This window comes from Erythranthe guttata, chromosome 7 (assembly GCF_056151865.1).
Source record: "Erythranthe guttata isolate IM_541 chromosome 7, IM_541, whole genome shotgun sequence".
NCBI classification, from domain to species: Eukaryota; Viridiplantae; Streptophyta; class Magnoliopsida; order Lamiales; family Phrymaceae; genus Erythranthe; species Erythranthe guttata.
In genome coordinates this window covers 1971898-1993837 of record NC_142539.1, presented here as the reverse complement: position 1 = coordinate 1993837, position 21940 = coordinate 1971898, and the positions used below count along the sequence as shown (strand labels likewise).

The following is a 21940-nucleotide window of genomic DNA, read 5'->3' as shown; positions in this document are numbered from 1 at the left end:
CCAACCTAAATCTGCCAAGGAATTAGGCAAATGATTCGGTAAATTACGCAGTACAATATTTGTTTCCAGTGTCTTCACAACCCCACAAAATTTGCCCATTGTAAAACCGCAATTGCTCGATTCCGCTTTTCTAACACATAAGAAAATTAGAGAACTCAAGAACATGGATTCCAGCCCTGCCAACACTAAGCAATAACGCGGTGGAGGTTCAGGTGATGGACGAGGTCTTTTCGGTAAGACCATCAACGTAGCACGCTTCAACACCTTGAACCTGGAACGAGCCTCCAATAAAATTACTGAACCAACATTGACAGTTGCAGATCTGAAATCCTCTTCGATGCGATCATTTCGCATCTTTAATACCTCAGGCACAAACCGAACCGAAATTAAAACACCTTCGAGTAATTCTACTTTCCAACCGTGAGAATCACATAGCACTTCGACTGAGCAACCCTTCGTTGTACCATTTCCAACCGCAATTCCCATAAATTCCTTTTCAGCTTCACTTACTATTAGTCCCTTCTCCATCTCCTCTTTATCACTCACAAAACTATTCATGAAATAAGTTTCATCACAAACACTAGCCTTTAACAGTAGTAAATGAGGCTTTCTTTCCTCAAACTCATCTTTGTGCTGCTCAAGTGAGTATTCTGTGTTGAGCTGGTTGATTTCAGCAAGAATCTTCTTGCCCTCTATTAGATTTTCAAATCTAGCGAACACAAGATTCACAAAACAATCCCAAGTTAAATCTCTACCCTTTTCTAATATATGCCCACACCAAGTGGCAGCCCTTCCCTCAAAATGACATGATGCCAAATAAATTTTTTGTTGGTCTGACATTTTTGGAATCAACCGAAAGTAGCATGTCCAATTTAACAACCAACTCCTAGGATTTGTTCCATCAAACTTGGAAAACTCATTTCTAGAGCTAGGTTTAGAATCGACCTTGAATGGTTCAGAATTACTACATGCTTCAAGTACAGACAAATCGGAGTCATAGTAAGTCCCTTCTTCATTAGCTTTGTCCACCTTCCCATCAATAAGCATCTTCCTCGACAGTTGGACAATACTCTTCGATTGATAAATAGCAAATAGTGGAGGCGGTTCAGGTGAAGGACGAAATCTTTTTGGTAAGATAATCAATGTAGCATGCCTCCATATATTTGATCCGAAGTATACTATCCGGCCGGTTACAAACTTCCTCTCGGGCATTTCAACAAATACCTTCGATCTAGGAACTTGAACCACATTTTCTTCACATGATAACTCAAGTAATTTGAAGGTTTCATATGGCACATTGAAGTTCCTCATGAAATTCCCAGACCTTTCAGAAGTTATATCTGAATCATCAACCTCTTTTATAATAGGAAACTCCACTATATTTTCAATCCCATGCTCCACAGACAAGGACTCATCAAACAACAATACTTCCCGATTTTCAGTAATATCTTCACTATCAACCGACTCCATCATGCAGACCTCATCTTCAATCATATCTTCTTCTTTAGCTAATTCTAACATAGGATTTTCTATTTCCTTTTTCACTTCTACTCTTTCAGACAATTCATCAAACACAATCAACTCTTCCATTTTAGAGGATTCATTTTTTTGACTTGATATAAACCCTTCAGTGTCGTTTAGAATTAGAGGTTCAGAGGAGTTTCTTACCGAATCTTCAGGGAGAGGGTAATAGAGCTCAAACTTCTCTACCAATTTAGCCATTTGAATATGCAGCTCTTCACAAGTTTTCTGAAATTTCTTTTGATTTTCTGCCATTTGTTTGGTCATAGATTCGATATAATCTTTATGTGCCTCAACTGTCACTCTCGCAGCCATGCTCCCAGGTTTGAAAATCAAAACCTTGCTCTGAGTACCAAATGTAAGATCCCAGCTATTTTTGGGTATTTTTATGGTTTAATTATAATATAAAAGTAGAAATTAAATTGATAATTGAGATAGAAATTGGGGGAAGAAATTAGAGAGGAAGAAAACTTGGGGAAGAAGAAGAATACAGAGAGATGAGAGAGAGAGATTCTGAAAATTGGCTTAATGCCTTTCATTCAACTCGTCCAACCCTTATAACAAAAATCCCAAATAATAATCAAAATCTGAAAATAACAATTAAGATATTTAATTAATTTCTTCCAATCCCCAATTGCACTTGGGCCTGGCTCATTAATAAATTTCGGCCCACTTGCTTTCGGCCCAGCTGCAAAACTCAATCCCACTTCACTTCCAAAATTATTGCCGTTCTTCAACTCACCACCGTCGCCACCGCTGTTGCCGCCGCCGTCACCGTCATGGGTCATGACATTACCCCCCGCTGAAGACGATCCTTGTCCCCAAGGATCATAACATCGTTTTATCATGTGTTTGTCCAAAATTTTGAGAGGATAAATTTGTAAGTGATGATCTTCATCCTTACCAATGACTTCGTAAATACCAAAATATCGATCGTAAAACTCCTGATTCCTGCAAAGTGCCACCTCAAAAACTCGATATGCTTTCTTCTTTCCTGCAAACCACTCCACAAACATTGGAGCTCGAAGTGTATTTTCTTGAATTACTTCAAGTGCCGATGTTCTGTCGTTGATAATTGACCATGCTTCTTCAGTACTGCCCAAATAAGGGTCTAAAGATAGGAGTGCTAAAGTGTACCCGTAAAACGCTTCTTCCAAGCTCGGTCTGAGTTGAATTTCCACCCACCCCCCTGGAGATGATTCATAACGGCCCATACTCAGTACAAATTCGGACCGGACCTGTTGAATTCTAACTTGATCCCCATAGATTGTCTTCAATAATTTCCCCGAATTTGCCCAACCTAAATCTGCCAAGGAATTAGGCAAATGATTCGGTAAATTACGCAGTACAATATTTGTTTCCAGTGTCTTCACAACCCCACAAAATTTGCCCATTGTAAAACCGCAATTGCTCGATTCCGCTTTTCTAACACATAAGAAAATTAGAGAACTCAAGAACATGGATTCCAGCCCTGCCAACACTAAGCAATAACGCGGTGGAGGTTCAGGTGATGGACGAGGTCTTTTCGGTAAGACCATCAACGTAGCACGCTTCAACACCTTGAACCTGGAACGAGCCTCCAATAAAATTACTGAACCAACATTGACAGTTGCAGATCTGAAATCCTCTTCGATGCGATCATTTCGCATCTTTAATACCTCAGGCACAAACCGAACCGAAATTAAAACACCTTCGAGTAATTCTACTTTCCAACCGTGAGAATCACATAGCACTTCGACTGAGCAACCCTTCGTTGTACCATTTCCAACCGCAATTCCCATAAATTCCTTTTCAGCTTCACTTACTATTAGTCCCTTCTCCATCTCCTCTTTATCACTCACAAAACTATTCATGAAATAAGTTTCATCACAAACACTAGCCTTTAACAGTAGTAAATGAGGCTTTCTTTCCTCAAACTCATCTTTGTGCTGCTCAAGTGAGTATTCTGTGTTGAGCTGGTTGATTTCAGCAAGAATCTTCTTGCCCTCTATTAGATTTTCAAATCTAGCGAACACAAGATTCACAAAACAATCCCAAGTTAAATCTCTACCCTTTTCTAATATATGCCCACACCAAGTGGCAGCCCTTCCCTCAAAATGACATGATGCCAAATAAATTTTTTGTTGGTCTGACATTTTTGGAATCAACCGAAAGTAGCATGTCCAATTTAACAACCAACTCCTAGGATTTGTTCCATCAAACTTGGAAAACTCATTTCTAGAGCTAGGTTTAGAATCGACCTTGAATGGTTCAGAATTACTACATGCTTCAAGTACAGACAAATCGGAGTCATAGTAAGTCCCTTCTTCATTAGCTTTGTCCACCTTCCCATCAATAAGCATCTTCCTCGACAGTTGGACAATACTCTTCGATTGATAAATAGCAAATAGTGGAGGCGGTTCAGGTGAAGGACGAAATCTTTTTGGTAAGATAATCAATGTAGCATGCCTCCATATATTTGATCCGAAGTATACTATCCGGCCGGTTACAAACTTCCTCTCGGGCATTTCAACAAATACCTTCGATCTAGGAACTTGAACCACATTTTCTTCACATGATAACTCAAGTAATTTGAAGGTTTCATATGGCACATTGAAGTTCCTCATGAAATTCCCAGACCTTTCAGAAGTTATATCTGAATCATCAACCTCTTTTATAATAGGAAACTCCACTATATTTTCAATCCCATGCTCCACAGACAAGGACTCATCAAACAACAATACTTCCCGATTTTCAGTAATATCTTCACTATCAACCGACTCCATCATGCAGACCTCATCTTCAATCATATCTTCTTCTTTAGCTAATTCTAACATAGGATTTTCTATTTCCTTTTTCACTTCTACTCTTTCAGACAATTCATCAAACACAATCAACTCTTCCATTTTAGAGGATTCATTTTTTTGACTTGATATAAACCCTTCAGTGTCGTTTAGAATTAGAGGTTCAGAGGAGTTTCTTACCGAATCTTCAGGGAGAGGGTAATAGAGCTCAAACTTCTCTACCAATTTAGCCATTTGAATATGCAGCTCTTCACAAGTTTTCTGAAATTTCTTTTGATTTTCTGCCATTTGTTTGGTCATAGATTCGATATAATCTTTATGTGCCTCAACTGTCACTCTCGCAGCCATGCTCCCAGGTTTGAAAATCAAAACCTTGCTCTGAGTACCAAATGTAAGATCCCAGCTATTTTTGGGTATTTTTATGGTTTAATTATAATATAAAAGTAGAAATTAAATTGATAATTGAGATAGAAATTGGGGGAAGAAATTAGAGAGGAAGAAAACTTGGGGAAGAAGAAGAATACAGAGAGATGAGAGAGAGAGATTCTGAAAATTGGCTTAATGCCTTTCATTCAACTCGTCCAACCCTTATAACAAAAATCCCAAATAATAATCAAAATCTGAAAATAACAATTAAGATATTTAATTAATTTCTTCCAATCCCCAATTGCACTTGGGCCTGGCTCATTAATAAATTTCGGCCCACTTGCTTTCGGCCCAGCTGCAAAACTCAATCCCACTTCACTTCCAAAATTATTGCCGTTCTTCAACTCACCACCGTCGCCACCGCTGTTGCCGCCGCCGTCACCGTCATGGGTCATGACATTACCCCCCGCTGAAGACGATCCTTGTCCCCAAGGATCATAACATCGTTTTATCATGTGTTTGTCCAAAATTTTGAGAGGATAAATTTGTAAGTGATGATCTTCATCCTTACCAATGACTTCGTAAATACCAAAATATCGATCGTAAAACTCCTGATTCCTGCAAAGTGCCACCTCAAAAACTCGATATGCTTTCTTCTTTCCTGCAAACCACTCCACAAACATTGGAGCTCGAAGTGTATTTTCTTGAATTACTTCAAGTGCCGATGTTCTGTCGTTGATAATTGACCATGCTTCTTCAGTACTGCCCAAATAAGGGTCTAAAGATAGGAGTGCTAAAGTGTACCCGTAAAACGCTTCTTCCAAGCTCGGTCTGAGTTGAATTTCCACCCACCCCCCTGGAGATGATTCATAACGGCCCATACTCAGTACAAATTCGGACCGGACCTGTTGAATTCTAACTTGATCCCCATAGATTGTCTTCAATAATTTCCCCGAATTTGCCCAACCTAAATCTGCCAAGGAATTAGGCAAATGATTCGGTAAATTACGCAGTACAATATTTGTTTCCAGTGTCTTCACAACCCCACAAAATTTGCCCATTGTAAAACCGCAATTGCTCGATTCCGCTTTTCTAACACATAAGAAAATTAGAGAACTCAAGAACATGGATTCCAGCCCTGCCAACACTAAGCAATAACGCGGTGGAGGTTCAGGTGATGGACGAGGTCTTTTCGGTAAGACCATCAACGTAGCACGCTTCAACACCTTGAACCTGGAACGAGCCTCCAATAAAATTACTGAACCAACATTGACAGTTGCAGATCTGAAATCCTCTTCGATGCGATCATTTCGCATCTTTAATACCTCAGGCACAAACCGAACCGAAATTAAAACACCTTCGAGTAATTCTACTTTCCAACCGTGAGAATCACATAGCACTTCGACTGAGCAACCCTTCGTTGTACCATTTCCAACCGCAATTCCCATAAATTCCTTTTCAGCTTCACTTACTATTAGTCCCTTCTCCATCTCCTCTTTATCACTCACAAAACTATTCATGAAATAAGTTTCATCACAAACACTAGCCTTTAACAGTAGTAAATGAGGCTTTCTTTCCTCAAACTCATCTTTGTGCTGCTCAAGTGAGTATTCTGTGTTGAGCTGGTTGATTTCAGCAAGAATCTTCTTGCCCTCTATTAGATTTTCAAATCTAGCGAACACAAGATTCACAAAACAATCCCAAGTTAAATCTCTACCCTTTTCTAATATATGCCCACACCAAGTGGCAGCCCTTCCCTCAAAATGACATGATGCCAAATAAATTTTTTGTTGGTCTGACATTTTTGGAATCAACCGAAAGTAGCATGTCCAATTTAACAACCAACTCCTAGGATTTGTTCCATCAAACTTGGAAAACTCATTTCTAGAGCTAGGTTTAGAATCGACCTTGAATGGTTCAGAATTACTACATGCTTCAAGTACAGACAAATCGGAGTCATAGTAAGTCCCTTCTTCATTAGCTTTGTCCACCTTCCCATCAATAAGCATCTTCCTCGACAGTTGGACAATACTCTTCGATTGATAAATAGCAAATAGTGGAGGCGGTTCAGGTGAAGGACGAAATCTTTTTGGTAAGATAATCAATGTAGCATGCCTCCATATATTTGATCCGAAGTATACTATCCGGCCGGTTACAAACTTCCTCTCGGGCATTTCAACAAATACCTTCGATCTAGGAACTTGAACCACATTTTCTTCACATGATAACTCAAGTAATTTGAAGGTTTCATATGGCACATTGAAGTTCCTCATGAAATTCCCAGACCTTTCAGAAGTTATATCTGAATCATCAACCTCTTTTATAATAGGAAACTCCACTATATTTTCAATCCCATGCTCCACAGACAAGGACTCATCAAACAACAATACTTCCCGATTTTCAGTAATATCTTCACTATCAACCGACTCCATCATGCAGACCTCATCTTCAATCATATCTTCTTCTTTAGCTAATTCTAACATAGGATTTTCTATTTCCTTTTTCACTTCTACTCTTTCAGACAATTCATCAAACACAATCAACTCTTCCATTTTAGAGGATTCATTTTTTTGACTTGATATAAACCCTTCAGTGTCGTTTAGAATTAGAGGTTCAGAGGAGTTTCTTACCGAATCTTCAGGGAGAGGGTAATAGAGCTCAAACTTCTCTACCAATTTAGCCATTTGAATATGCAGCTCTTCACAAGTTTTCTGAAATTTCTTTTGATTTTCTGCCATTTGTTTGGTCATAGATTCGATATAATCTTTATGTGCCTCAACTGTCACTCTCGCAGCCATGCTCCCAGGTTTGAAAATCAAAACCTTGCTCTGAGTACCAAATGTAAGATCCCAGCTATTTTTGGGTATTTTTATGGTTTAATTATAATATAAAAGTAGAAATTAAATTGATAATTGAGATAGAAATTGGGGGAAGAAATTAGAGAGGAAGAAAACTTGGGGAAGAAGAAGAATACAGAGAGATGAGAGAGAGAGATTCTGAAAATTGGCTTAATGCCTTTCATTCAACTCGTCCAACCCTTATAACAAAAATCCCAAATAATAATCAAAATCTGAAAATAACAATTAAGATATTTAATTAATTTCTTCCAATCCCCAATTGCACTTGGGCCTGGCTCATTAATAAATTTCGGCCCACTTGCTTTCGGCCCAGCTGCAAAACTCAATCCCACTTCACTTCCAAAATTATTGCCGTTCTTCAACTCACCACCGTCGCCACCGCTGTTGCCGCCGCCGTCACCGTCATGGGTCATGACATTACCCCCCGCTGAAGACGATCCTTGTCCCCAAGGATCATAACATCGTTTTATCATGTGTTTGTCCAAAATTTTGAGAGGATAAATTTGTAAGTGATGATCTTCATCCTTACCAATGACTTCGTAAATACCAAAATATCGATCGTAAAACTCCTGATTCCTGCAAAGTGCCACCTCAAAAACTCGATATGCTTTCTTCTTTCCTGCAAACCACTCCACAAACATTGGAGCTCGAAGTGTATTTTCTTGAATTACTTCAAGTGCCGATGTTCTGTCGTTGATAATTGACCATGCTTCTTCAGTACTGCCCAAATAAGGGTCTAAAGATAGGAGTGCTAAAGTGTACCCGTAAAACGCTTCTTCCAAGCTCGGTCTGAGTTGAATTTCCACCCACCCCCCTGGAGATGATTCATAACGGCCCATACTCAGTACAAATTCGGACCGGACCTGTTGAATTCTAACTTGATCCCCATAGATTGTCTTCAATAATTTCCCCGAATTTGCCCAACCTAAATCTGCCAAGGAATTAGGCAAATGATTCGGTAAATTACGCAGTACAATATTTGTTTCCAGTGTCTTCACAACCCCACAAAATTTGCCCATTGTAAAACCGCAATTGCTCGATTCCGCTTTTCTAACACATAAGAAAATTAGAGAACTCAAGAACATGGATTCCAGCCCTGCCAACACTAAGCAATAACGCGGTGGAGGTTCAGGTGATGGACGAGGTCTTTTCGGTAAGACCATCAACGTAGCACGCTTCAACACCTTGAACCTGGAACGAGCCTCCAATAAAATTACTGAACCAACATTGACAGTTGCAGATCTGAAATCCTCTTCGATGCGATCATTTCGCATCTTTAATACCTCAGGCACAAACCGAACCGAAATTAAAACACCTTCGAGTAATTCTACTTTCCAACCGTGAGAATCACATAGCACTTCGACTGAGCAACCCTTCGTTGTACCATTTCCAACCGCAATTCCCATAAATTCCTTTTCAGCTTCACTTACTATTAGTCCCTTCTCCATCTCCTCTTTATCACTCACAAAACTATTCATGAAATAAGTTTCATCACAAACACTAGCCTTTAACAGTAGTAAATGAGGCTTTCTTTCCTCAAACTCATCTTTGTGCTGCTCAAGTGAGTATTCTGTGTTGAGCTGGTTGATTTCAGCAAGAATCTTCTTGCCCTCTATTAGATTTTCAAATCTAGCGAACACAAGATTCACAAAACAATCCCAAGTTAAATCTCTACCCTTTTCTAATATATGCCCACACCAAGTGGCAGCCCTTCCCTCAAAATGACATGATGCCAAATAAATTTTTTGTTGGTCTGACATTTTTGGAATCAACCGAAAGTAGCATGTCCAATTTAACAACCAACTCCTAGGATTTGTTCCATCAAACTTGGAAAACTCATTTCTAGAGCTAGGTTTAGAATCGACCTTGAATGGTTCAGAATTACTACATGCTTCAAGTACAGACAAATCGGAGTCATAGTAAGTCCCTTCTTCATTAGCTTTGTCCACCTTCCCATCAATAAGCATCTTCCTCGACAGTTGGACAATACTCTTCGATTGATAAATAGCAAATAGTGGAGGCGGTTCAGGTGAAGGACGAAATCTTTTTGGTAAGATAATCAATGTAGCATGCCTCCATATATTTGATCCGAAGTATACTATCCGGCCGGTTACAAACTTCCTCTCGGGCATTTCAACAAATACCTTCGATCTAGGAACTTGAACCACATTTTCTTCACATGATAACTCAAGTAATTTGAAGGTTTCATATGGCACATTGAAGTTCCTCATGAAATTCCCAGACCTTTCAGAAGTTATATCTGAATCATCAACCTCTTTTATAATAGGAAACTCCACTATATTTTCAATCCCATGCTCCACAGACAAGGACTCATCAAACAACAATACTTCCCGATTTTCAGTAATATCTTCACTATCAACCGACTCCATCATGCAGACCTCATCTTCAATCATATCTTCTTCTTTAGCTAATTCTAACATAGGATTTTCTATTTCCTTTTTCACTTCTACTCTTTCAGACAATTCATCAAACACAATCAACTCTTCCATTTTAGAGGATTCATTTTTTTGACTTGATATAAACCCTTCAGTGTCGTTTAGAATTAGAGGTTCAGAGGAGTTTCTTACCGAATCTTCAGGGAGAGGGTAATAGAGCTCAAACTTCTCTACCAATTTAGCCATTTGAATATGCAGCTCTTCACAAGTTTTCTGAAATTTCTTTTGATTTTCTGCCATTTGTTTGGTCATAGATTCGATATAATCTTTATGTGCCTCAACTGTCACTCTCGCAGCCATGCTCCCAGGTTTGAAAATCAAAACCTTGCTCTGAGTACCAAATGTAAGATCCCAGCTATTTTTGGGTATTTTTATGGTTTAATTATAATATAAAAGTAGAAATTAAATTGATAATTGAGATAGAAATTGGGGGAAGAAATTAGAGAGGAAGAAAACTTGGGGAAGAAGAAGAATACAGAGAGATGAGAGAGAGAGATTCTGAAAATTGGCTTAATGCCTTTCATTCAACTCGTCCAACCCTTATAACAAAAATCCCAAATAATAATCAAAATCTGAAAATAACAATTAAGATATTTAATTAATTTCTTCCAATCCCCAATTGCACTTGGGCCTGGCTCATTAATAAATTTCGGCCCACTTGCTTTCGGCCCAGCTGCAAAACTCAATCCCACTTCACTTCCAAAATTATTGCCGTTCTTCAACTCACCACCGTCGCCACCGCTGTTGCCGCCGCCGTCACCGTCATGGGTCATGACACCAACGCCGGCCGAAACCCTAACCGAAGATTTATACAGTGATTTCTGGGTATTCTATTAATCGAAGGACAGTGATTTCTTCACCCAGATCTGCCGATCGATAATCAAAGGACGATAGCAAAATCGCGAATCGAAGGAGAGATGCAATCAAAGATCAGCGCATTCTTCAAACCTTCTTCAAAGCTTTCCCCCAATTCATTTTTTGATGTTTCTGAAGAATTAATAGAATACCCAGAAATCACTGTCACCTACAAACGACGCACGAAATCTATCATACAATGGTAATTTTGTTAATACGATTGCTTCGATTTATTCAGTTCTAACATAAATCTAGGGTTTTCTCTTATTTCCTTTTTTTTTTTTTTTTTTTCTGGTTGTTATTGTCTTAGCTCGGTAAATTTTTGGAACTGAATAATCATCATACTGTATGAAAAATCATGGGTTTCCTTCAATTTCAATGTTCATTAGGTTTTCCCTTTTTTTAAAAAAAAATTCTTTTTGCTGGTGGAAATTGGGGATTTTTTCAATTCGACAGATGTTGGACTTTTTATGTTTTGCATTCTTTATTTTCCTTCAATTTCAAGGAATTGCTTCTGTTACTGATTTATTTTACGCTCTCTTGAAATATTACGATTGATTTTGCTTTAAATCATCGAGCGAATTACTATTCAGTTATTCTAGTAACCTGGGTATTTCGTTTCAACGTTGCTCAAGTTCGAACGCGGTTTGTTTGTTTGTCATGTAGTGAGATTAACAGCGAATCAAATCGCGGGGAACATGATTACGAGGACAAATCAACCAACCCGGAGCAAGCCAAGTGTAGCAAAATTCTGAACAAGAAGAGAAGTTATGCCCAGTTACATTTGGAGGTTGGTCAATCTAATTTCTTATTGCACACATGTAAAACATGTGGATTTAAGTATGCTACTGGCGACGAAGGCGATGAAAAGGTTCACAAAACATTTCACAAGAATTACACACACGGGATTCCACTTAAGGTAGTCAAGTATTTCAGTTTATTTATGTTTATATTTGCTGTTTGTTAGTTATAATTTTATCTATTTTCTCAGGGTTGGCGCAGCGAAAGGATTGTAGATACACTTGAAAAGGGGCGCGTTATTTTGGTGCAAGAAGGTGATCCTGTTGCTCAGCATAATAAGGTAGTGATGGATAAGAGTTTTCGTATTTGACGAACAAATTTGGTTTCGTTTTCTCTGTTTTAGCAATTTTTTTTAATGTTAAATCTAGTGAAAAAAAATCGCAGGTTCAAGAAGTTGTGAAAATGATGGAAATGGAGCTCGGAAATGGGTGGATTCTTCACAAGCACTGTAAGGTATAGAACAACACAATTCAAGAATCGCAATGGTTGTTAATGCAATTAATTTCCTATTGAAATCCGTCGGTCATATATTTTTTTTTATGCAATTTTTGAGTTTAATTAACTTGGGAAGAAATTTACGCGTTTTATTCTTGGTAGGTGTATCTATTTATTTCGTCACAAAGGGTATCTGGATGTATAGTTGCCGAACCGATAAAAAAGGCGTACAGAATTCTCTCGAGCGCAATGGGAGAAATACGTAGTGTTTCTGCAAAGGAAAAACGTCGGACTCTTCAATTTGGTGGTGTTAGTCTCGAAAGAGAAATCATTAGAAGGGATTTTGTAAAAAATCCCGAAGAAGAAAGCCATGATGGAGTTATTTTGTGCAAGGACGAAGCTTTGCCAGCTGTATGTGGAATTAGAGCCATTTGGGTCACTCCTTCTAACAGGAGAAAACATATAGCAAGCAGTTTACTTGATTCCGTACGGTAGGTTTTTTTATTTATTCGTCTTTTCATTTAATTAAGCGAGTTAAGGTTTATTTTATGTTTTTACATGGTTATGGACTCGGGTTTTCGTTGGAACAGGAAGAATTTTTGCACGGGCTCGATTCTTGATCGTACAGAGTTGGCATTTTCTCAGCCCACGTCACTTGGAAAAGCTCTGATTTGTAGTTATACAGGAGTAAGTTCTTTCTTGGTTTATACGACAACTGATACGGAATAGAGTTTATTGCAAATGATAGTTAGATCATAAATCCTGCGCCCGGTCGTTATTCCACTGTACGAGTCTGGCTAATCCTATTGAGTTCATGTAATTATTAGAGTTCAACTATTGACGTAACAATTTCAAATTTTTTGGTTCTTTCGGGTAAACTACAACCACCTCCCTGACGTAAAGTATAATTACAAAAAAACTCCTTTCTGAGAAATTACATCCAGCCCCCTGCAGTTTGTAAAGTTTTACATCCATCCCCTATAAAAGGGTTTTAATGTAAGAAATCTATAAATCACAGGGCAGTGGATGTAATTATGAAAAAGATGAGTGATTTTTTCTTAAATAGACCTTACTTTAGGGACCAGTTTTAATTTCTTGAAATTTGACTAAATTGCACAAAGCTAAATGATGGTCACACCCTTTTTTTCCCTATGTAATTTCCTTATCAAATCAAATCACCAACCGATCTTTTTCTATGCAATTCTTGAATACACTACTATCTTTACTGAAAATGGAAATTTGAAAGCAATTGTAATTTATATGATAATTTGAAAGCAAATATTGTAGCACTGAATTGTTCAATTCCGCATTGCACATGGTTTCCATCATGCATATGACATGTTCATTTGCACAATTGTGTAAAAGAAGAATATTACTTTTTTTTTTCTTCAAAAAAATTAATTTCTAATTTTATTATTATTATTTTTTTTTTTTTCGTCTATCACAATCCCTTTATGTAATTGTGAAAGACATTGCCCAACTACCTTTTTTTTCTGTTTTAGTCCAAATAATTAAAATAATGGGGCAAAAATGGAAATTGTGATAATTCTTTTCATCTATACATACATTTAAAAACAAAAATATATACATACCAAATCGATATCATTATTCATTACTTGATAATCCGTGTATCATGCATGCACCACTACTGCATACATAATTTTGATTCGAATATCCGAAACTTATGTTTATTAAATTATATTTGTATTTTCATTAAATAAATTAGGCACCTGAAGTAAGGTTAAATTACCAAAACCCCATCATGTTTGGTAATTAAACCATCATCCAACTATGAATCTTTTATATACATCCATTCTTATGGTGTCAAATTCAACATAATCTTCTAGATTCCACAGAATATTCTCTAGTTTATACTCGTTTAATGCAAAAATGCAGTTTTTGATGCACCAAAATCTGATATTTACATGCCAAAAAACACATCTTATGATCATCTTGCTTGAAAATGTGGAGCTCGAATGAGATAAAATTGGTACAAACACGAGAATAGTCCATATAATCTAGAAGATTCCACTAAATTTGATATCACAAGGGTCACATGTAAAAAGATTCATAGTTGAGGAGGGTAGTTGTAATTACCGAAACACAAAGAGGTTTTTCGTAGTTTGACTATATATCAGGGATCGGCTGTAATTTACCATATAAAATTAATAAAAAGTTATATACCCAATCATGGGCCTATATATTTGGGCCAGGCCAGTTTAAACGGATATTCCATTTAAAACTAATCTTGACGAATATTTGTACAATCCGGATCCAATATTAATAACCCATAACCCAATTTGATTTACCGGGTCGGGTCGTGAAAATATATCCCCTGGAAAAAGAAACCAGAAAAAATCCCTAAACCAAAAATCTCACAAAACCCTCCAAAAAAATGAACTCATCGATTTACACATCTCACACACCGCCGCCGCCGCTCTACCACCGCAGCTCCGCCGCAACCCACATTCTCCGATCTCCCCACCTCCTATTCTCACACAAAACTCTGAAGAAAAACTTCGCCATCAGAGCTTCCGCCTCCAGCAACCCCACCCCAGCCAACACCTCCATTTCCATTCTCAAATCCGCCGCCTGCGCCGTCGTCTTCGCCGCCGCGGCCTTCGGAAAATTCCCCCACTTCCTCGCTAGGGCGGAGGTCCCAACGCCGGCCGACACCCTAACCGAGGATTTATACAATGAACGAGAAGGAGGAGAAGAAGAAGAAAGCAAACCCCTCACCAAATTATTGGAAACCAGCCCCGCCGCCATTGACGCACTGAAGAAGCTCCTCCAAGAGAAGCTCGATTCCGGCGAGGACGAAGAAAGCTTATCCATACTCCGAAAACTCTCCTCCGCCCAACCGGAAAACCCGGAATGGAAGTTCCTAATCGCTAGGGTTTCGAACGAATTGGGGAAAATCGAAGACGCTCGCGACGCGTTCGAGCAGATTTTATCCCGAAACCCGCTCTCCTTCGACGCATTGTTCGAAAACGCCCTACTGATGGACAGGTCTGGCGAGAGGGTGGCGGTGATGCGGCGGCTGGAGCAAGCGCTCCAATTTGCGGAAAACGAGAACAAGACGAAAGAGGCGAGAGATATAAAGTTGATCATGGCGCAAATGCAGTTCCTTCACAAGAACGTGGACGAGGCGTTGAGAAGCTACGATGAGCTGGCGAAAGAGGATCCGTCCGATTTTCGACCGTATTTTTGCAAAGGTATGATTTTTAGTTTGATGGATAAAAATGTCGAAGCGAGAGAGCAATTTGCAAAATATCGTGAGCTTTCGCCTAAGAAGTTTGAAGTTGAAGGGTATTTGAGGACTCCATTGTCAAGAATGAAGCTTTTTGGTACCGATGAAGAGAATCATCAATCTTAAGTTTCTTCGTCTTTGAGTTTTAATTAGTATACGGATTAATTACGAATCTTAACATATGAGTAATAAAGTTTTTCACTCTCGGTTTGAATGTATCGAATGTTTTGATCAAATACGATTAGTTAATTCGATGCGTTTTCAAGAATTCTGTACTTTGTTAACTTGTGATTCTTGATTTTCGAATGTATGTAAACTTGTCCTATCAAAATCGAGTAATTTGTCGAAGCACTTCGAAAAATTGAAGTTCAATTAGGTGATTTCGAGATGAGCACAAAAAGTTAATAACCATTTACGCAAATTCGGAGCTCGTACAAAATGAAAATCCTCGGTTACATAAATCCCTACACGTGGTGAAGCAAATTCGTCCTATAATTTTACAGTAAAAACCACATAAATTGAACTTAAAGTTTCGACAAAAACAGAGCCAGAGAAGTCATAATCGTAATAAGCCAACCAAATTCAACTCTTGGGATCAAACTTTCCCCTGAAACGAAACAATAAAAATAGATATATACACGTAGAGACAGGAAAATATATGTATATATCCTCAATTCGATGAAAACAATGTTAATTATATTACCGTAGCTAGAATCATCATCGGAAGTAGGGGTTTTCGGGGGGGTCGAAGTCGATGAATTCCTGATGTTGAGTCCAAGATTTGCACAGTCCATTCCAATTGCACCTAAAGAAAACAATGTTTTAGAAGGGTTTAGTTTTTTATTGCAAGAAGTTGATATGTATATATATATATATATATATATATATATATATATATATATATATATATATATATATATATATATATATATATATATATATATATTATAGTTCTTACAGTCATTGTAACATGGGAAAGCAGAGGAATTGAAGAGGTTGTAGTAACCCTGTTCACACACACAAGCGTGTGTGAACAGAGATGTTTTGTTGCACGATCCTCCTCCACAGCTAGTCCAGAAGCAAGCTACAGAAACCAAGAAACTACGTAAATAGAAACGGAAAACGTAGGAGGATAATAAGTTGGTTAAAACATAATAGTTATTATTTACGGTCGAAAAACGATAAGTTTGATCTGTTCTGATTGTTGGGCGGAGGAGCCGGGGACTTTGCGCATGTGTAGTTCAGTGTACCTGGATATAAAAAATGTTCATCATTGTAAAAACAGCTCAAGAAAATACATCCGTGTGTGTGTGTGTGTGTGTGTGTGAGAGAGAGAGAGAGAGAGAGAGAGAGAGAGAGAGAGAGAGAGATGACAATTGGGAACGACACAAGGGAGGAAGGCGAAAAAATCATCATCTTGAGAGCGAGCTTGTTTCCAGCCGTGTTCACATTGACACTCAAAACCAAAGGTGCTATTATTCGTAGTTACACAGTTTCCCTTCCCACACAAATTTTCTTTGCACGCATTATCACCTAATTAAATAAAATAAAACAATTAATTAAATTGAATTTATGCAAATATAAAGCCACCTAAATGCCAATCAAATCGCAGCATAATGAACCCATATACAAAAATAAAATTAAAAATAATATCTTTTTTACAGATACATAGAGTACTACGAACCGAAGAAAGGGGAGAGAAATGGGATGGTGAAGTTGGCGGCGGCGACGGCGGCGGAGCGAGATTGGAGCAGGAGTGTAATTGCAAGAAAAGCAGCGTAGCGAACCGTAGACATGTTCAGGAAACAGAGAGAGAGAGAGATGCGAGAGTGAGGATGGAGACGAGGAAGAAGAGGGCAAATTATTTATTAAATTAATAATTTATGTAAAATTGGAGAATAATTAAATTTCTGCTTTATATCTTGCACACGGGATGACATCACGCTGACGTTTAAATTCGAATATATTCTGATCATAATATATAAGGTAAATTACAAAAACACCCCTGAACTTAAGCTAAATAACGAAGTATAGCCCCACTTATCCGTAATAACCAAAATCCCCATCTGATTTACTATTGATCGTGTTTTTAACAAAAAATATGTACAGTCTATTTTAAATTTTGTTAAATAGATGAGAAATAAAAGAAAATATCTGAAATTTTGTAAAAAATCTATTCCATTTCGTATAAAAAAAAATCCGTGAAAAGTCACATTGTAAGGGATTGGTGTAAGACAGAATCAAACCGCATGGAGTTTTTGGTAATTACGAATAGGTGGAGGTGGGTTTTGTAATTTAATCTAAGTTTAGGGGGTTTTGGTTATTTACCCTAATATATAAAAAAAGATAAATATCAACGTGGGTGAGGGTTTATTATTAAAGTGGAGTCGTTGGCAGTTAAGGTATATTGGCTCCTGTGCGACAATTTGAAATGTATCCTCCACCAATCATGTGCTTCCACGTGTAATTTTGAAATTGCCATTATTATCAATAAAATTAGATAAGTATAAAGTCGATTTGTATTGCCACGAATTAGTTTGATCTTCATTTATAACACCGGCCAAACAAACTACATTAATTGAAAGCGTGTGGGTTTAAATTTTATAGGGTGTTTGAAAAATAAACTAAATTGTACAATTGACTTTGTGGATATTACATTAATTTAAAATTGCCACTATTTGTTTCCCTTGTTTCTATTGTGAATTTTTTTTTGACTTGAGCGTCAGCTGGACAATCGTCGGGCTATTTTCGATGTGTCAGCAAGTTTTCAGCCATTTTATAAGTTAGCGAGTCGACATTTGAACACGTTATTTCGACTACCTCAGATTCGTGGAAGCAATCAGTTGTTTTATAGGTTAACGAGTGGATCTCTTCTCTTGTGGAACGGGCTCAATTGCTATTGGGATGGGGTTCGAATATTACTGGGTTGCCCAATCGACATTTGAACAACAACGAGTGGAGTCGTTATTTCGACTACCTTCAGACTCGTGGAACCAATCAACTGTTTTGTCATTTCGACTACCTTCAGACTCAGTGGAAACAATCATTTGTTTTGTAAGTTAACGAGTGGATCTCTTATTTTACGCGTTCAAATACTCTTGGGTTGCATCATCGACATTGGAGCAGCAACGAGTGGAGTCGTCCCTTCTAATAAACATTTGAACAACATCATATGCCTTGTGAAGGATTTATTTTTTTTTTTTTCCATTTTATAAAATAAAAATATTTCAAGAGAATTTGTTTGTTAAATTAGTTATCATGGCAAGTTCTAAATTGCGTTTCATTGTTAGGGAAACTACATAATCATGTACCCCTAATTTTCTCTTTCTGTTACCCTAATTTTCATTTTCTATTGCATTTCATCTTAAGTTGAATAGAATCATATTTTATTTCCCATTATGTGATAATCACGTATCACATAAGAATTACTATATAAAATTCAAGAAATTAAATATGATAGTATATACTACACACCATTAAGCCCAAATTCATTTACTATCTTTTTGGGCTTTGTTTCTGTAAATGGTTACCAAAATAGAAGGGCCCGGCCCATTAAAAAAATAATTCAAGCAATGTGATTCAAGTATTCAACCATCATTAAATTATAGCCCCAAATATCTTTATTTAAATTAAAAAAAAAAAAACGGTTTAATCCCATTTTTCACCCTTTAAATCTAGCATTTTGACACTTTGTACCCCTGAAAAAAAATTAAAAGCACTTTGCACCACAGCACAAAATGAATTGTTCAAAATACACCGTAAATTGAATATTTAAAACTTAATAAACACAATTTTATATTTTATTAATTTGCTGCCAATATTTATATTAAAAATATAAAACCAAGATTTTGAGGACCACATTTGCTTATTTGATTTATGATATCTCACTTTTTTTCTGAAATCGACTTTTTCGTTATTTAAGCACTCACCGGAACCATAAGATCTTTAATAGATGATGGAGATAGAATTCTACTTCACTAAAGTTTGATGAAATGGTACCAAATCAATGAATTAAATTTAGAGAAAAAAGAAAACAAAAATAAATATTATATTTCGATTAATTCAGTACGAAGATTTAAATTAATAATTATAAAATCGAAAACTATAAATATTTAAATCCTATTTAATTGCATCCTTTCAAACTATGAAGGCAATGGTGTTTAATAATTGTTTGAAATTGGAGTACAATATGTAAATACTAAATAAGCGGTTGACTTATAATTAGTATTGGGAATTTTAATATCGAAAAATTAATAATATTTTTAGTTAAATTTGAGTGGAGAAAATATATATATATATATTTTTTCTGAATATGAAAAGTAGCAAAAGTTTGTATTTAAAGAGTGTAAAATGGAATTAATCCCTCTAAATTCATAGTTGCCATTATGTATGGTCAAATTACCTTTAGTTGACCAGGTTCCACTATCACCTAATAAGAACAACCGTTGTCTATAATTGAATATTTGAATAATTAATTAATACTATTTCAAGTATGTATTACGAGAGACAAACAAAAATTTAGAATAATGTACATTTATGAAAAATAATAATAATTAAATTTCTCTATAATTGCCAGCTTTGTTTAGTTGTTTTCTACTTAATCATTTTGGCCCTATATCATTTTATTCCTTTCTGTGACAAAAATAAAATTAAAAAATAAAATAACACATAGTAACACCTAAAACACACATTTGACACCCTAATTACATTGACCAGTTCACAACAAAAGTATATATTTATATATAGAACAAAATTAAGGTTGCAATCAAATGAAAACAAAACCATGTGCATGCATTTGTGACAAAAAAATTGTCATGCAAGAATTAAATTCGAATCTAATAATTGGAATAGTGAAATATTAACATATATGTATATAACACCAAATCGCCACATGCTGATTAGCATGTAAAGCAGACAGTACAGTTAATCATGTCAAGTTATATACATATATATAATTATTTGGTAATAATTGTTGTGTATATATTTGATATTGTAATGAATATTAAAGAAGTAAAGAACTTAGGTATATTTATATCTACTTTTGTACACTGGAATAAATGTTACAATAGCTTGATTGGAGAATGTCTATAGCATAGATGGTCTAGCAGGTACACGATTATCAAACTCACATGAGAATTGAAATTAATTTATTTGGTATATATACAATTAAGATTTATAATAATTGGGATCTATAATATTTTTAAAATTGACAATTCTCTTTTTATTATATATATATATATATATATATATATATATATATATATATATATATATATATATATATATATATATATATTCATTTTATTGTTTGCTCACTAAGGTTCTGATAGTTATTGAGATGATTTACCCGGTGAAATACACTGGGTGATTTTTAATCATCGATGTGGTGAAATAACTTCACACTAAACACACGTACACACAAGTATGTGTGTGTGTGTGTGTGAATATGTACAGATCAATTGTTAATAATCACCCGATTTATTTCATCGGGTTCAACATCGAATAAACCAGATCCAATTATAGCCCTTTGGGTTTTTTTTTTATTGTTTTCCTAAACCAATAAGGAGATTTCAACTATTTATTTACCCACACAAAACAAACACACACACACACACACTTTATTCTACAAATTACACCTACCAAAACAAACCATGTGATTGCAATAAGTATACTATCATCATTCAGAAGCCACAAACGTTGCAATTTAATTACTCAGCTAATTTAATTTAAGATACATAATCGGATTAATGATGTCATAAATCAATATTTTTTTAATTTTTTTATAATATAAAGCCTCGTTTGGTGGCCAAGATAAAATTAGCCAAGACAAAGACAATAAAATCAAACGAAACTCAATTGTTTTATTGGACCTTGGAAGGTCTAACAAAAAAATGCATACAAGGTACGATAAACCTTGATAAAATAACATTTACAGGTCAACCCGACAAGTTATTGGGGATATCAGATATCAAGCAAAGTCCTAACTCCTAACCAAACGAGGCCTAAATATTCCACCAAATTCTTACATCATATATTAAGTGATGTACCTTCGATCAGTATCATTTGTCTGAATGAAAATAAATGGATGTATCAGTGTCAAAAAAAAAACATTAGTATATAGAAATAAATATTATAATTAATATATCATCTACAACTTGTCCTGTAAATTTAAATATTGAATAGTAATAAATAATAATAATAAAAATCAGGGCCTACAGCTGAGAAGGTAGATGTTAGCATGTGCTGTAGATCCCATTAAAGGCCACTCTTTCCAAAGCAAATCATCAATTAATTAAAATTTTGATCCACCAAATTAAATTAAATTCTTTTATTATACATTTTCTACATTTAAAATTATATATATCTTAATAAGTGTACTAAATTCAAGGATGGGTAATTTATTAAGGCCCCGAAATAACTGCATGATATTCTCATTTTATGAAGATTTATATCCCAATCCCACTAAAACTGAAACTGAAACCGAAACCGAAAATGAGGCTGAACTCAAATCAATTGAATCAATCAAGTTGAACCATAACATATTTCTGATATATCCGTCAATTCTTTTTCATGACAATGCCATTAAGAGCCTGTTTCGCTAAGCTTATAAGCTCC

General features: G+C 36.2%; 3 protein-coding genes across 3 annotated transcripts; 2 read left to right on the top strand and 1 right to left on the bottom strand.

Annotated features, from left to right (window-relative positions):
• The first annotated feature begins 10766 nt into the window (after nucleotides 1–10766).
• Nucleotides 10767–12842, top strand: LOC105950035 (protein CHROMOSOME TRANSMISSION FIDELITY 7). Its single transcript, XM_012973359.2, has 6 exons — nucleotides 10767–11041; nucleotides 11506–11758; nucleotides 11831–11920; nucleotides 12025–12093; nucleotides 12238–12566; nucleotides 12666–12842. The coding sequence occupies exons 1-6, from the start codon at nucleotides 10902–10904 to the stop codon at nucleotides 12802–12804; spliced, it is 1020 nt and encodes a 339-aa protein (XP_012828813.2). The 5' UTR covers nucleotides 10767–10901; the 3' UTR covers nucleotides 12805–12842.
• A 1565-nt stretch (nucleotides 12843–14407) lies between these two features.
• On the top strand, nucleotides 14408–15593 carry LOC148768965 (protein SLOW GREEN 1, chloroplastic-like). Its single transcript, XM_088820639.1, has one exon. The coding sequence runs from the start codon at nucleotides 14471–14473 to the stop codon at nucleotides 15449–15451; it is 981 nt and encodes a 326-aa protein (XP_088676765.1). The 5' UTR covers nucleotides 14408–14470; the 3' UTR covers nucleotides 15452–15593.
• A 120-nt stretch (nucleotides 15594–15713) lies between these two features.
• Nucleotides 15714–17274, bottom strand: LOC148768964 (uncharacterized). The gene is made up of 6 exons (XM_088820640.1): nucleotides 17010–17274; nucleotides 16700–16858; nucleotides 16495–16575; nucleotides 16284–16409; nucleotides 16029–16130; nucleotides 15714–15932 (listed from the first exon to the last, which is right to left on the bottom strand). Exons 1-6 carry the CDS (start codon nucleotides 17119–17121, stop codon nucleotides 15850–15852), a joined length of 663 nt encoding a protein of 220 aa, XP_088676766.1. The 5' UTR covers nucleotides 17122–17274; the 3' UTR covers nucleotides 15714–15849.
• Between the last annotated feature and the right edge of the window lie 4666 nt (nucleotides 17275–21940).